Source organism: Lissotriton helveticus, chromosome 3_1 (assembly GCF_964261635.1).
Source record: "Lissotriton helveticus chromosome 3_1, aLisHel1.1, whole genome shotgun sequence".
Lineage (NCBI taxonomy): Eukaryota > Metazoa > Chordata > Amphibia > Caudata > Salamandridae > Lissotriton > Lissotriton helveticus.
Window position 1 is genome coordinate 888,790,049 of NC_136061.1, and position 13,964 is coordinate 888,804,012.

Genomic DNA, 13,964 nt, shown 5'->3' on the forward strand with positions numbered 1-13,964 from the left:
TAAAAACTGGTATGCCTCTTCCATTGTCATAAACAAGGTTACGAGTTTTGAACTCCTATGTAAGATTATCTGGTGGTATGTTTTTATTTATTTATTTATTTACATTTTCAATAGTGAGAAAAATGCTCTGAAGACGTGAGAGAACTATACAAGAGGACAAGAGACAAATGGTTAATAAGCATTGTCTGTTTTGATAATTAGCCAAAAAAGGATTTGGTAATTGCCAAATGCAGTAACTCTCATTATCTGGAAGAGAGGTACTTAGACATGTAGTAAATACGTCCTATTTGGACTTTTCAACAGGAAAATAAGGTGTTAATGCAGAATTGGTTTATAACACAGCAAATGCTGCATGTTTTGCTTTCTTCTGGGTTTTCCCCCTGTTCAATTTTAGCAGGTTTCTCCGAGGGTGTTATAATTATCACGCAACTTATAATTCTGATCCTTGTGTAAACACATACTTGCGCAGGGATCCAAAACTATCCCTGAACTAGTCCTTCTAGGATTTCTGTACTGGTGCCCTTCTTTGTTTCTTTGGTTGGGGCATAGCCATAATGAAAATATTAGCCACCATCAAATAATGGCGTGGCTTACTGGTGGTGGTGCATTGAGCTGTGTTCATAGCCTGTAGCGATAGGCTGATAGAGACTGTGTCTTCACGTGCTGCCTCCAGGCAGATGGGAAGCAGCGTGTAACTGCATATGCAATGAGAGTAAGAACAAAGCTCAAGTGGAGCTCATGCCATGACTACACATACAATAGTTATTTGCACTGCAGCCAGAAGTTCTCATGCTGTGGGCACTTGTAGCGTACAATAGCCACTTGTTATGTAGATGTAACTGCTCGTGCACTGGAAACGCTCACACCAGACCTAGCATTTCATCAAATTGTATGTTTTTCACTAAGACATTCTTGGGTTAAACAGTGTTTTGCTTGTTAACTACTAGATGCACTGCTACAATTAAAAGTACATTTGTGCCGCACTGATATGCCCACTTACTTTGCCCGAAATTGGGACCAACTACTGTTCCTCATTCGATAGTTTAATTAACTAGGAGTTGTGACTTGCTGTGATGAGTCTACTCACTACCAGTGAAAAATCTGCCAATAGCCACCATTAAGTTCTGGATAATGGTTTATTTTTCAGCTTGAGAAATCACCTTCACAGCACAACCATGGCAGAGAAACGGCATCTTTTCAGAATATATGCATATACCCTACACACATTTTCTAAGTTCGTTTTACATTCAAATTCTCTATAATACCAAATACAATAGGAATCATCTATTGTTTAGCCCTGGATACTAACTTACACCACTCACACAAGCTGAAGAATGTTATTCCATGTACCATGGTCCAAATATTCAAAAACAAAATCCACTATAACAACTCCAAGATGTGATTTATATCTTGAAAATGTCCCAATCGTGTGCAAAGCGCCATGGAAAACACAAGCATGAGCTTGACAAAAGTATATATATCCCATATGATTCTGTTGTAATATTTATAATCTCAGAAATTCCATTTCTAACATTGCTAGGATACATGTATAATTCCCTGTTTAATCAATTGTCTTAATGCTCATTAACTTAATGTTGGTGTTTATTGTAACTGTTGCAGGTACATTCTCCCAGAACCTCGACATTCATTGTCCGTAAAATAATTAAGAGGCTTATTTTGACTTAGGAGGACAGAGGGTACCCAGTCAGGATGGTGGAGGACACTGTCTCTGTCATCCCAAGGACCTCCACCTGCCAAATCTAGAGTTGTCCTCTAACCATGCAGACAACTTTTAAAATTGACTGGAACTTTCATCATGGCGGTTCTTGTCAAATCCTTAAACGTTTGACAGACAGCTCTGTCATTGGGCATCCAGTTCTTCCAACCTATATAGAGTTTTTTATTCTTCAAAAAAAAACTTCCATGAGAATTTGATGACTTTCAATCATTTTCATGAGTTTGCTCCCATGGTGCTTGTGGGGGGGGGGGGCATTATTTCTTTTTACTGCCCCTCCCTGCCAGGTTTTACCTAGCAAAATCTTGTGGCAGTGACTGACAGAAAAAAAATCCATCCACTCACCCACTTTAAATTGGGCAGGCGATCAGATGGCTCACCACTGACTGCTCATATTCAATTGAGCCTTAGAGAAATATGCTGGCATCGGAGTTGGGGAGGCCTTTGATATCAACATACTTTCAGCCCTCCTGACTCTAAATCAGGTGGTCGGTCTGTGAGTTTGACAGAGAGGGCCCTACTTCACTGTTTTGATGGAGTACCCACTCTGCCAAACTGTAAATTAGCCATTACGTCTTGAGGAAGTAATGCAAATCCATTCATAAATTTCACTGTGAGATGAATACCAACAGCGCGTGGGTCAGCAGCAAGTTTAAATAATAATACATTCTGCCTGCCTTTGTAAAGACTATAGGGTACCTATAAAGTCACAGGTTCTTGAGAGTTTTAATAATAAAGAACACTAATGTTTGTCACATGGGTATGTGCTGTCTCCATGGGTGGCAGAGTAGCTGAATATTCACAATGTATGGAGGAGTTTTCTTCAAGGTTATGTACTTTTCACAAAGCATATTCGGTAGAATATGTTAATCCTTTCTCTTCAACCAGCCTGCACATGAATTTAGATACTTTGGTGCTAATGTATTTGTTGGCAGTGTGTATACTCCATCACACTGGTGACAGAGTATACACACTACCAATAAAATGGGCAACCCACCCAATTTGATTGCGGGCGGACCACACATTCATCAACGCCTTGACCAAACCTATCCGACAGCCCAATGGATTAAATGGTCTTCCGAGAAATAGCTACATGTCCACCACCCAATTTAGCTTGGTGGAAATGTAGCCATTTTTTTTTACTGTCTGTTGCCATCAGCCAAACACCGGGGGTGAAGGACAGTAAAATGCAAATAATGCTCACTCTCCATGGGAGATGCTTCCCCTGACGCGTGGAGCAGTATTGATTCCAGTTCTGGATTTTCTTTTTCAAAATAAAAAATACACTTTTTGGTGCAGGGTTGCGGTGAACAGCAATATGCTTTGACAGGAATCACTTTGATGGCGGATCCTGCAAATGCTTTATGAGACTGCCTGCTTGGTGGTCAACTATAAAATTGGCAGGCAGTTCCTCCATCAGGAGGATGGAGTAATTTACACTGTCGTCCTGTTGCAACAACGGGCCACCCACCCTTATATATATCAGCCCCTTTGATCTTCTGCCCTCTGCTATATGCTAGCCTGGAGAACCCTCGAGTGGAGCTCTAACTGGGCAGCTCGAAGAGAAATAAGAAAAGTTACAGAGTTGATTCCACAAACCAGATGTCCAGTCAGCAAACACTTCAATTGCAAGTTCAACTGCCATTACAGTAGTGACTCTGGAGGCATGTGAAGATCCCACTAGGTAGGCTAGAATTTCTAAATCTGGTGGGCAGTCCCCACCAGGTGGACAGAGGCCCTAGCCTCTGCTGACATGACATGATAGTGATCTTTCCAGTGCCTTCTAAATTAGAGCATGCTTCCATAATAAATATAGTGACTGAGTAATGTGGGAGAGGATTCTCTATTCTTCCTCCTAGCCCTAAAAAGTGCTCCAGCTACCAGTAGGCTCCCTGCTCCTCAAGCATATCTGACTCTTCCACTGAGACTTACAAGCAATAAGTATAATTATTATACATTGCTTTCCTCACTAATTATTATATAATAATGAAACATCGGTTCAGCTAGTTGTGCAAGCTAACTGCAAAGTCAAATTAGAAGACATGTTTAATGCCATATAAAATATAGAACTGAATGTCTGGCAAACAGCCTAATCTGTAGAATGAAGCTTTTGATAGGCTGTTAAGTAAGTAATGAGTATTACCTGATGAACCATCCAACATACAACAATAGAAATTGGACAACAACAGCATTCCTTGAAGCAAAATGCTTTTGAACATAATGAGTAAAGGGGTTTAAATTAATTTTGGAATCTGGAATACTGAATACCTGAAAAGACTACTGTGGAACCCCACAAATTATTCCATCAATTCATATTTATTTCATCATCACAATGAAAATATTCAGCGATCTTCCCATGAAAATATCCACTGTGATAATCAACCACATTAAATACTGGTCAGACAATAACTCAAGACGAAAAAGAGGAGAGAAAGGAGGAGAGAACCTCTCTAAATATGAGTAGCTGAGAATAATATTCTACAATTTACTGTTTACTCTCATGAAGTCTCTGCTGATTACCATTGACATATTGTGATAAATATTGAAAAGATGATAATATGAGCCATTATGTGGCTTGTCACATAGATATTGTGGTTGGCCATGTGCTGTATGACTGACTAGATGCCCACCCGTATGCTCCAACAGAAATTACATTTAAGCATTCTGGGTGCTCTCCTGATCTCATCCTGGCAAGAGGTGGGCTACATTCTCACATAAAAGACAATGTCTCAGTGTAATGGGTCTCCTTGATTTTTAAATACAAAATATTTGACAGTTATTTAAAGTTATTAAATCATTTGACCAATGCCAACAAACTAAAACTTCAAGAATATGTTGATGACGTAACAATCGAGTACTATTTCTAGAAGTTCTTGTCTGTTTTATCTCCATTTTAAAACAACACATATTTCCAAGATATATGGATTAATTTGTGTGAACCGACGCAAAAAAAAATACAAGCAGTAATATGCAGTTGTATTTAGGCACTTTTTAGCGTGTACTTTGACGCTCCCAGTGTCTAAGTAATCATGTTACACAAAAATAGAGACACAATTTCTTTGGATAAAATGAAGAGCATTATTTCTTATTTCCATTTCCATAATTAAACAGAAGTCATTCAATAATATTACATTTCCACATTCCTACCTCAGTCCATGGCACTTATATTCCTGTCCTCTCCTAATTTTTCTTGATTACGTAATTAGCCCAGCCCTAGAAACTCTCAGTTCCACTTTGAGAGTTCTTGCATATTTCCCCTGTTACGACCCCAACTACTACTTCTGCCAAATGCAAGCCTCTGAACATTCCTAAGATCTGTTCCACTTCACGATTGTCTCTACAAAAGTACAATTTCAGTCCTTATGAACAAACTATGTCCTTCCTAGTGTCCTCACTCATTTGCCAAATTAATAACAGATCAGCCTTATTAAATGTCTAGAATCAGTCACCATCTTTTTAATCCGCTTTCTTAAATACATCTCCTCCTTCCAACACCAGCCAAGTGGCTCACAATCGACCTTTAAGACATATACAAACTTTTCGTCTATGTCTTCAAATCAATCTATAATTTCCCATGGATACACCCCTTAAAATATCACTCTCTATACTCATGACCCATCCTTATTCTCATAAATCACAATACCACTTTACATCACACACATTCTTAAATTGTCTAAGGATTATTTGTCCTCCTACAATCACCCAGCTGGAATGTACTCGATCTGGACAGAAGTCAACCTTTGCCGTGCCTGCCTTTGAAAGATCTTCTATTGAGCACAAATTTTAGTTATCAGCGACACCAATTGACTTAGGATCACCTAATATATACTTGAGTCAATAACGCATAGTGTATTACCACCTTACTTTAACCTCCATTCTTACCACTCACATAAATATGCAATCCTTAACTATTCAAAGTTATTTTGTATCACCTCCTATTACCTATGCAGAGTATATCTAGTTAGATACTCACAGAGACTACATAAGCATAAACACAAGTAGCACAATAAATTGTATATATGCTAATGTGGTTGGGATTTATGATATTTTTCCAACAGGAGTGGCCCATATCTGTGCAGAAATGTTTTTGATATTACTGAAACAAAACTAACATGTTCATAGAATATTACAAAACAATGTCAGCAAACACTGTAACTGTGTTAAAAGAGTGGTCCATCAGATTCATTGGACTTTGACTCAGAATAATCGTATAGGAAGAAAATCATAATGCATTTAGTGCTTTTTACCTGCACAGCTTCCATCCTTTTCTTCAAAGCCAGCACTACAAGTACATTTTCCAATCGGTACCAGCCATTCTCCTTCGGCACTGCAATGCATTCTTGGAGGATTATCCATGTCTACTTCAGAATTATTGACACAAGTCCCTCGAACTTCCACAAGAGTTGCAAACGCTGCCTCAGCAACGGTGTCTGGAAAAACGGCCAAATTTTGAACAGTAGAGAGACACTTTTTGTAATACACCCGCACAGAAACTAAGGCGACACAGGCCCCTACATCCTGAAACCCTAAATGAAAACCTCTTTTGTTCAGATGGCCAATTTCCCTCACTTCTGTGTTCAGCTTCATTTTTCGCTCTCCTAAATCCCCTTGTGTGAAACTCTCATCAGCAGCTATTGTATCAATTTTAATGTACTTGCTCTCTTTAATGTTTCTGCCCAGGTCATAATCGGATTCAATGAAGTAAAGATTGAAAGTCTCCTTGCATGTTCCGACAACTCCAGGAATACTATTACAATCCCGCAATGTGAATTTTAGTTCAATAAAGATCCTTTGGCCATTTCGCCTCATGATCCAGCCTGTTTGCAACCAGTTGTTTTGATTTGGCTCCATCACGTTGCATACCTGGTAAGTGCGTATTGGCTTGTAGTTTTCATCTACACCACTTATTTCTTCCCACTAAATAAAAAGAAAGTAACAGATATATGTTAAAAATATTCCATATATAATACGGACCTATGTAAAAAGTTATTGTGTTCCTCTTCAAGAACATTGTACACTCAGAGAATCTAACAACGCATAATAGGTTAAATAGGGAGGAGACACAGGTGGCAACATCATTTATAAAATGTAGTGTGAACACAAAAGGGCAACCAATGCAGGACTTTTCACACTTAAAAGTATGGTTGAAATGGTAGGTCTGTAAACTTGTTACACTGCTTCTGATTGGAGATCTGCTTTCAAGTTGTACCAGTATTGCACTGGGCTGCATCAACATCTCAGACACTAAATTAAACTTAAAGAAAGGCATAAAGCAGGACAGTTTGAGCTAGGAATGGCCTTTCCATCCAAGTTCACCCAAAGATTAAGCCTTACAGGTAAATGCTAGAGGACTTTTGCTATCAGTCAGATTTTGTAATCTTGACATACATTGATGAGATTTAGCAAATGTTGCATTTTTGTTGGGTTTAATATAGGAAATGGCAAGTGAAGCATCCTCAGAATTTGAAAAAACAAAGGTATGGGTCTAAAGTATCCTTGGACCCAGATACCCGCAAATAAAGTTATTATTGTCTCAGAGGTGGATGGTGAAACCAAGGGGTTACACCTAAAGGAAACAACAGAAATCCAATGGAATTAAACATCAAGGATCCCATCATCATATATTGTGTATGTTGATGTGACATAGATTTGAAACATTCTTGGGAGCACAAAATGTCCACATACATTGAGCTAGAGCATTAGAGACAAATGCTGAACTATGACAAAGACTTGGAGCAAGATTCAAGCCCATCATTTTATGCACACTATGCCACTTCAGAAGTGCAATGGTTATTCCCAGATATGGACCCGTTCTGAGCTGTACGATCAAAGCAGCACATCACTGATGAGGCCTGTACAAGGACGAACCAGGTGTGGGATTATATGTTCTTTATTTAGGTAGGTAAATTTACACTTTTGGTGTAAGTTTATGTTTTTTGGTACTACAAACTACAAGTTAATTGTAAGTTTACGACTATGGAGATTCAGACATTGAGTAGAGAACTCTGCATATAAAAAGACACTGTCCAACTTTTTTATGTGCAGAGTTCTCCACCCCAACTACAATGTTTCCATAGTCATACATTTAAAATGAACCTGTAGTTTGTGAATGTCAATAAAAAAATATAAACTTGACAGAAGTGTAATTTTGCCCCTGTGAATCAGGACCAGAGTATTCAAGTTCACAATGGGTCTGACTTGACATTCTGTGGTGAACGTGTCCAATTGGAGCAGAACCAAAACTAATTTGCATATTGTTGGCATTTACTGGGAGACACATAGTAGGCAAAGAAAGTATTGGACTGAAATGCAGCCCAAGAGAATGCCAGTAGATGAGAAGTTTGTAACAAGTTTACCCATCACCTTTTGTGTGCTAGTGTGCAATATAGAATCAGGGGAGTTGGATTTATAGCAGGTTTTCATGAGGACCAAAAATGATGTTACTTATCCCTAATTGAGTTCAGTGTATGTAAAGTATATTTATTTATGTGGATATCCTCAAAACATGTTATGGAACAAGCCCCTTTGCTGCACACCCCAAGATAAAGTAATGCACAGACATGCCATGCTAATAATTGTATCAAAACAATGCTTTGAGATCTGGCACGCTTTGCTATCTGCATCACTGTGATTATGAATTTTACATAAGTAGTACGCAAAGTGTACAAGTGAAAATACCTTTGTGTAATACTTTTCTTGAGAAAAGGACCTGACAGTTTAGTAGTAATGACCTCGATATCAGACAAATATCTACTGATGATAAGTACTTTTTCAACAATTGGCTCTATTACAAAGAAATGCACCAGAAGCAGACTTTAAACCAGGGATTTTCAAAATATGTGTATGAGGGCCAGATCAATGTCAGATTTTCAGAAATCCACCTGAGAGAAATGTGCATACAGCTAACCATAAAGCCAGCTGGAACTCATTTGCATTGTCATTGGTCATCCTCACATTCTGGCATGGATTCCAGCAACCATGAATATTCCTGCTTTTAACGCAAATCACGGATAAACAGAAAGGGTATTACTTACTCCATTTGATGGATGAGAAGTCCAGCCCAGCTCTGCCTGTGACTCCTTTGAATCCAGCAAAACAACTGCATATAAAAAAGTAGCATGTTAGACAGATTCCTTAGCATGTACTCCTTCTAAAGTATACATTGTTCTTGTTAGTGTTTACAAGCAATAATAATACTGTATTGTGTAATAAAAATGCATTGTGTGGCATGGATCAGGACTTGCACATCAGGTAACACTCATGGTACAGGTGGCCCTTGAGGGGATTTAAGCAGTTCTTGACTTATTTAAAAATAGTTCAAAATGTTTGTCATCAACTATAAGCTGTGCATATCAATCAAACAAATAACATAAAGTACAACTCACTATATCTAATGGAATCTGATCATTAAGTGTAACTTGGAACAACGGATCCCTTAGGACTCATTTAATACAGTTCATAGCTTAGCTTGGAAGACCGAATGTGGCTACTAGCAATAATTGTATAAACATCTAGAAACAAAAGTATGACATGGTGGGTGTGCCTTTCAGACTGGTGGGTGTGCCTTTCAGACTCTGCTTGCGGGGAGATTACCGACGCTGGATTTACCTGCAGCTTCCCCTGACTGCTGTTTCCCTTGCTCTCCTTGACCTCGCCGCACCCGCTCCGCGGGTGCCGCATCGTGCGTCAAGGGAGCCGTGTGCTGAGAGGAACTTGCCGGTGGTGTGCAACAGGGCTGCGAGTGTTGCAGGGACTCCATCTCCCAGGAGTCCCTGCCTGACCAACACCTACCACTTGGTCCGCTCTCCTTGTTGCCCCGCCCCAGCCCACTGGAGTTTATTTTAACAGCCTGCTCCTCCTACATCGTGGGTGTGCCTTTCAGACTCTGCTTGCGGGGAGATTACCGACGCTGGATTTACCTGCAGCTTCCCCTGACTGCTGTTTCCCTTGCTCTCCTTGACCTCGCCGCACCCGCTCCGCGGGTGCCGCATCGTGCGTCAAGGGAGCCGTGTGCTGAGAGGAACTTGCCGGTGGTGTGCAACAGGGCTGTAAGTGTTGCAGGGACTCCATCTCCCAGGAGTCCCTGCCTGACCAACACCTACCACCTGGTCCGCTCTCCTTGTTGCCCCGCCCCAGCCTGTCACCACTCCCATATATTGGTCGTAGTACCCCGCTGCGCGGGAGCGGTGCCGGGCGAAGACCGGGCCAAGAGCGGGCCCGTCTGTGGCCGTCCGGGGACGGAGGAGGACGGGACGGGCCACCCCTCTGTCATCTACCAAAGACTGCCGGGCTACTGTAAGGTAGGAGTATCCTACCATGACTACCATTGCTGATATGACAGCGCCTGCTGGGGGCACTAAAGGTATCCTCGAGAACTACTTCACAAGGGTTGTTAAGGACGCGGAGAAGGAGGATGTGATGGCGGAGCGCAGGATTGACCGGCGCCGTTCTATTGAATGTTTGAAAAACAGATCCTTGCTGGACACAGCGTCTGTACCCACTTTGCCTGACACTATCCCAGATACTATAAGCGAGGATCCTCTGTCCATAGACAAGTTCCCCATACTTCTTAGAGATACTCCCCCCCCATCTGACATTGCAAACATTGTACCTCCATCTGATATGTTGGCTCCAGGTATTTCTAACACAGGACCTGCTGCCACCAATGTTCACTCCCTTCCAGCTAGGGACTTACCAAAAAGGAAGGGCAAGACGCTCCATGCACCGAAAGCTCCTGGCCCGCCTCCATCAAAAAGGAGAAGGAGGGGGGGGGCACCCCAGAGGCATAAGCTTAGTCACTCAGAGTTTGGTAAATCCCTTAAAGCTAATGTCCCAGCCGTTTCCACAACTGAGGCCGCAGTAACATCTGCTCTAGTGACATTGGCATCTGTGGTTCCGGATTCTAATGTCGCAACTTCTGTTTCTGACCTATTAAGAGAAGTAAGGTCAGCAACACCCCCACTAGAAGAGGCACTGTTATCTGGTACCTCCTGGGATCCCATGGAGAATCTACTTAGGTCCTTTATGCTCCCAATACTGGACATTTTGAAAAGGGTGGAACATCGGCTTGGGAACATAGAGTCATCATTTGGCAACAATGTGCGGCCTGGGCCTCACATGAACTTGGCTAAGCCTGTCCCTCCATTGACGGTCATAGTCCACTCTCCAACTCGCCCAATTCCCCCAATTCCCCCTGCCCTTACCACGGTTGCCCCCAAGGGTCCCAACAATAACAACAATTATAAAAGCAATAACAAAGTAAATAAGCATCTTGCTACTACCCAATTGAGAGCGCCGTCACCTCAGCGAGCGCAACAACAGGTCTACCAGCCACCTGTAGCAAAACTAGTCACCCAAGCTGTTAGCGAACCCCAGAGGGGAGGGCATAATTCCATGACTCACAACTGGCATTCAGGGAGGGGTACGCAGAGTAGTTCCAGAAACAATATAATACAGGGTCCCCTTGTCGAATTACCACCCGATGCAGTGCCCTTTGTGGTCGTACTCACAGGAGTCCCCCCCCTAGAGGCAGGGAAAAGGGAGGGGTACTCACAGTTGAAAAATAAAACTATACACTGGCTAGGACAAAATAGACCACTCCCATATCATATTAATGGAGACATTATCCATGTCAGGCGTCTTCCCTAGCTGGGTAGCAGGGAAAAAAATCTAAATGGTGACCTTATCGTAATAAACTTCAGGGACCCTGAGGCTGTTGGCTTTATATTGAATGGGTCCGTGGGTACTAGGACTAGCGCCATAGTCCCATACGACCTAACATATTTCTACCCAAGATCCTTGGTGAACCCCCCATTTTATCTTGGAGCCCAAGCACCTCCGCAACGTAACATGTTTATTCCATCTAATAACTGCTATACGGGGTATGTTTCTAGACCCACGCCCATTGGGAATGACCTGGGGTGGAATACGGTTCACGCTAGGAATTACGGCATGCTTTTAGGGAGACAGGATCACTCTCAGGGGAATAGGAGAATGGACCACCTGATTCCATTTACTTCGTTAGAAATTTCCAATAGATTTAATGTATTTTCCTACCTCGATGAGTGCGATTGACAGCTGAATAGATCTACCCCCAGGGGATTCACCTTCCGGCCAAAGGAAAATACAGCTGTCCCACAGGCCCAGGTACTCTGCCAAGAGTCCAATGAGCTGATGGCAGAGTCGATTGTCAAAGCCTTAAGTGAAGGAACAAGTGATGAGGACATACCAGGACCCCCAACAATACAGCTGGCTGAAACTGGGTCCCAAGAATCAACACGACCCCTGTCATTGAATTTGATCTCGTGGAATGTGGCGGGCCTGGGCAGCTAGTTGGAATGCGAGGAATGGGCCTCCTTTACCAATCCAAGAAGCGTATGTCTATTCCAGGAAACCTGGGCAAGAGAAGAGTACACTCGCCAGGGTTTTGCAGTTTTCACAAAACCTGCAAAGTGGGGGGGTCGGGGTGGACCATCAGGAGGCCTGGCAACCTGGGTGGCTACCCACCTGGGTTGCAACGCCAAAACCCTAAACGTAGACTCAGATGATATTTTAGCGGTACAGATAGAATGGCCTAATTCCCATAAACTTGTAATAATTAATGTTTACTCAAGACCTGTGCCCGCATCAAGAGAGTCGAATACGATTGAAGAACTCTCTGTGTTTTTGAGCCAAATACCCAAGGAGCTTCCTTACTTGGTGGGAGGTGACCTAAATGTACATTTCGAGCCATTGCCAGGCCTTCTTGATGGACCCTCCCTAGAGGAGGATTCAAGGTGGCTGGTGCCGGCTACCATGGCTCCCCCCGCAAGGGCGTGGACTCCCCTTGCCTTGCAGGTAACAGCTCTCACACTCAACCATGGCCTTAGGGCTTGTAATGGCCGCACGAAATCAGATGTCCCAAGCAAATTCACCTACAATAAAATTGGAATTGAATCGAGACTGGACTATATCTTAGTCCAAATGTCATCTTGGTCACATATTATTGATTTCAAGATAATTGATAGACGGGACAGCGACCACAACGCCCTAGAACTTGAATACGCCATACCAGGTATTGCGGTTGAGGGATTGATAAATCTAGGGCCAAAGCCAGGATTGGCCCTTGAGAGCAATAGAAGGAGAGTGAGATGGGAGAAACTGGCCTCATGTGATGATAAGCTACCCAGACTCTATGATAAAATTATCCCAGCTCTGGAAAAGGCAGCTGCTATTGGAGACAAACCCTCCAATGAAGCTAATAGGGCTCTTCTGTGGCAAACGCATGAAGATCTCATTAATGTAATGGAGGCAGACCTTTTTACTAAGGGGAACGATAGATGCGGCAGGACATGTAAAAAGACCTGGTATAACTCCACATGCCGTAAGTCTAAACGCGACCTCCTGTTAGCTGTTAAAGCAGGCTGCAGCAGGGAGGAAATAAGACTGAGAAGAAGGACACACAAAAATCTCCTGTCAAATGCTAGGGTGGAGTGGGATGAAGCCCACTGGGACAAACTCACGAGAGCTCTAGGGAACAGGGACTCCCGTAAATTCTGGAGAATTGTGAATCACGGTTCGGAAGATCTTCCCACAGCTATTGAGCCCAACATTGCCCCGAGCGTGTGGGAGACTCATTTTCAGTCCCTCTATGCTCTAGAAGAAGACGTCTCAACGCACACCCCGTATACCCTTGAGACCCCACCAGATGGCGAACCATTCACGATAAAAGAGGTCCAGGCTGCCATTGCAGGGCTCTCGGTGTCCAAAGCCCCTGACCTAGACGGGGTACCCGGAGACCTCTACAAACAAGAGCCGGGGATATGGGCCCCATACCTGACGCTAATATTTAATGCGGTCCTTGGAGGAATGGGGGTGCCGGATACTTGGCTGGGAGCAGAGGTGGTCCCTATATTCAAAAAGGGATCCCCTCTGCTGCCGGCCAATTACCGCCCAATCAGCCTGATTGATGTTTCCCAGAAGCTCTTTGGGAGGTTGATGCTAGACAGGCTACAGAATTGGCTAGAGGAAACCAACATGCTGAGCCCATACCAGGCGGGATTTAGGAGGGGGGTCTCAACGGTTGACCAAATACTTAGGCTGAATCTCATCTATTGGAGGACAGCACTGATCGAGGGCGGCACCCTGTACACGGTATTCGTGGATCTGCATGCCGCCTTTGATTTGGTGCCTAGATCCAAGCTATGGAAGGTCATGGACGACATGGGTGTTCCAAAAGACATATTAGCAA

General features: G+C 42.8%; 1 protein-coding gene across 4 annotated transcripts in view; it reads right to left on the reverse strand.

The window, feature by feature from the left end:
• Nucleotides 1-13,964, reverse strand: part of EPHA10 (EPH receptor A10) — a 1,640,855-nt gene that overhangs the window by 1,539,367 nt on the left and 87,524 nt on the right. For 3 of the 4 annotated variants that reach the window (XM_078681221.1, XM_078681224.1, XM_078681222.1), the window contains exons 1-2: nucleotides 8,770-8,830; nucleotides 5,983-6,652 (exon numbers count right to left, since the gene is read on the reverse strand). In XM_078681221.1, the coding sequence (XP_078537347.1) occupies nucleotides 5,983-6,586 (604 nt within the window). In that variant the 5' untranslated portion in view covers nucleotides 6,587-6,652; nucleotides 8,770-8,830. Of the gene's footprint in view, nucleotides 1-5,982; nucleotides 6,653-8,769; nucleotides 8,835-13,964 lie in introns of those variants that run through there. The other variant, XM_078681220.1, reaches the window with a different exon arrangement.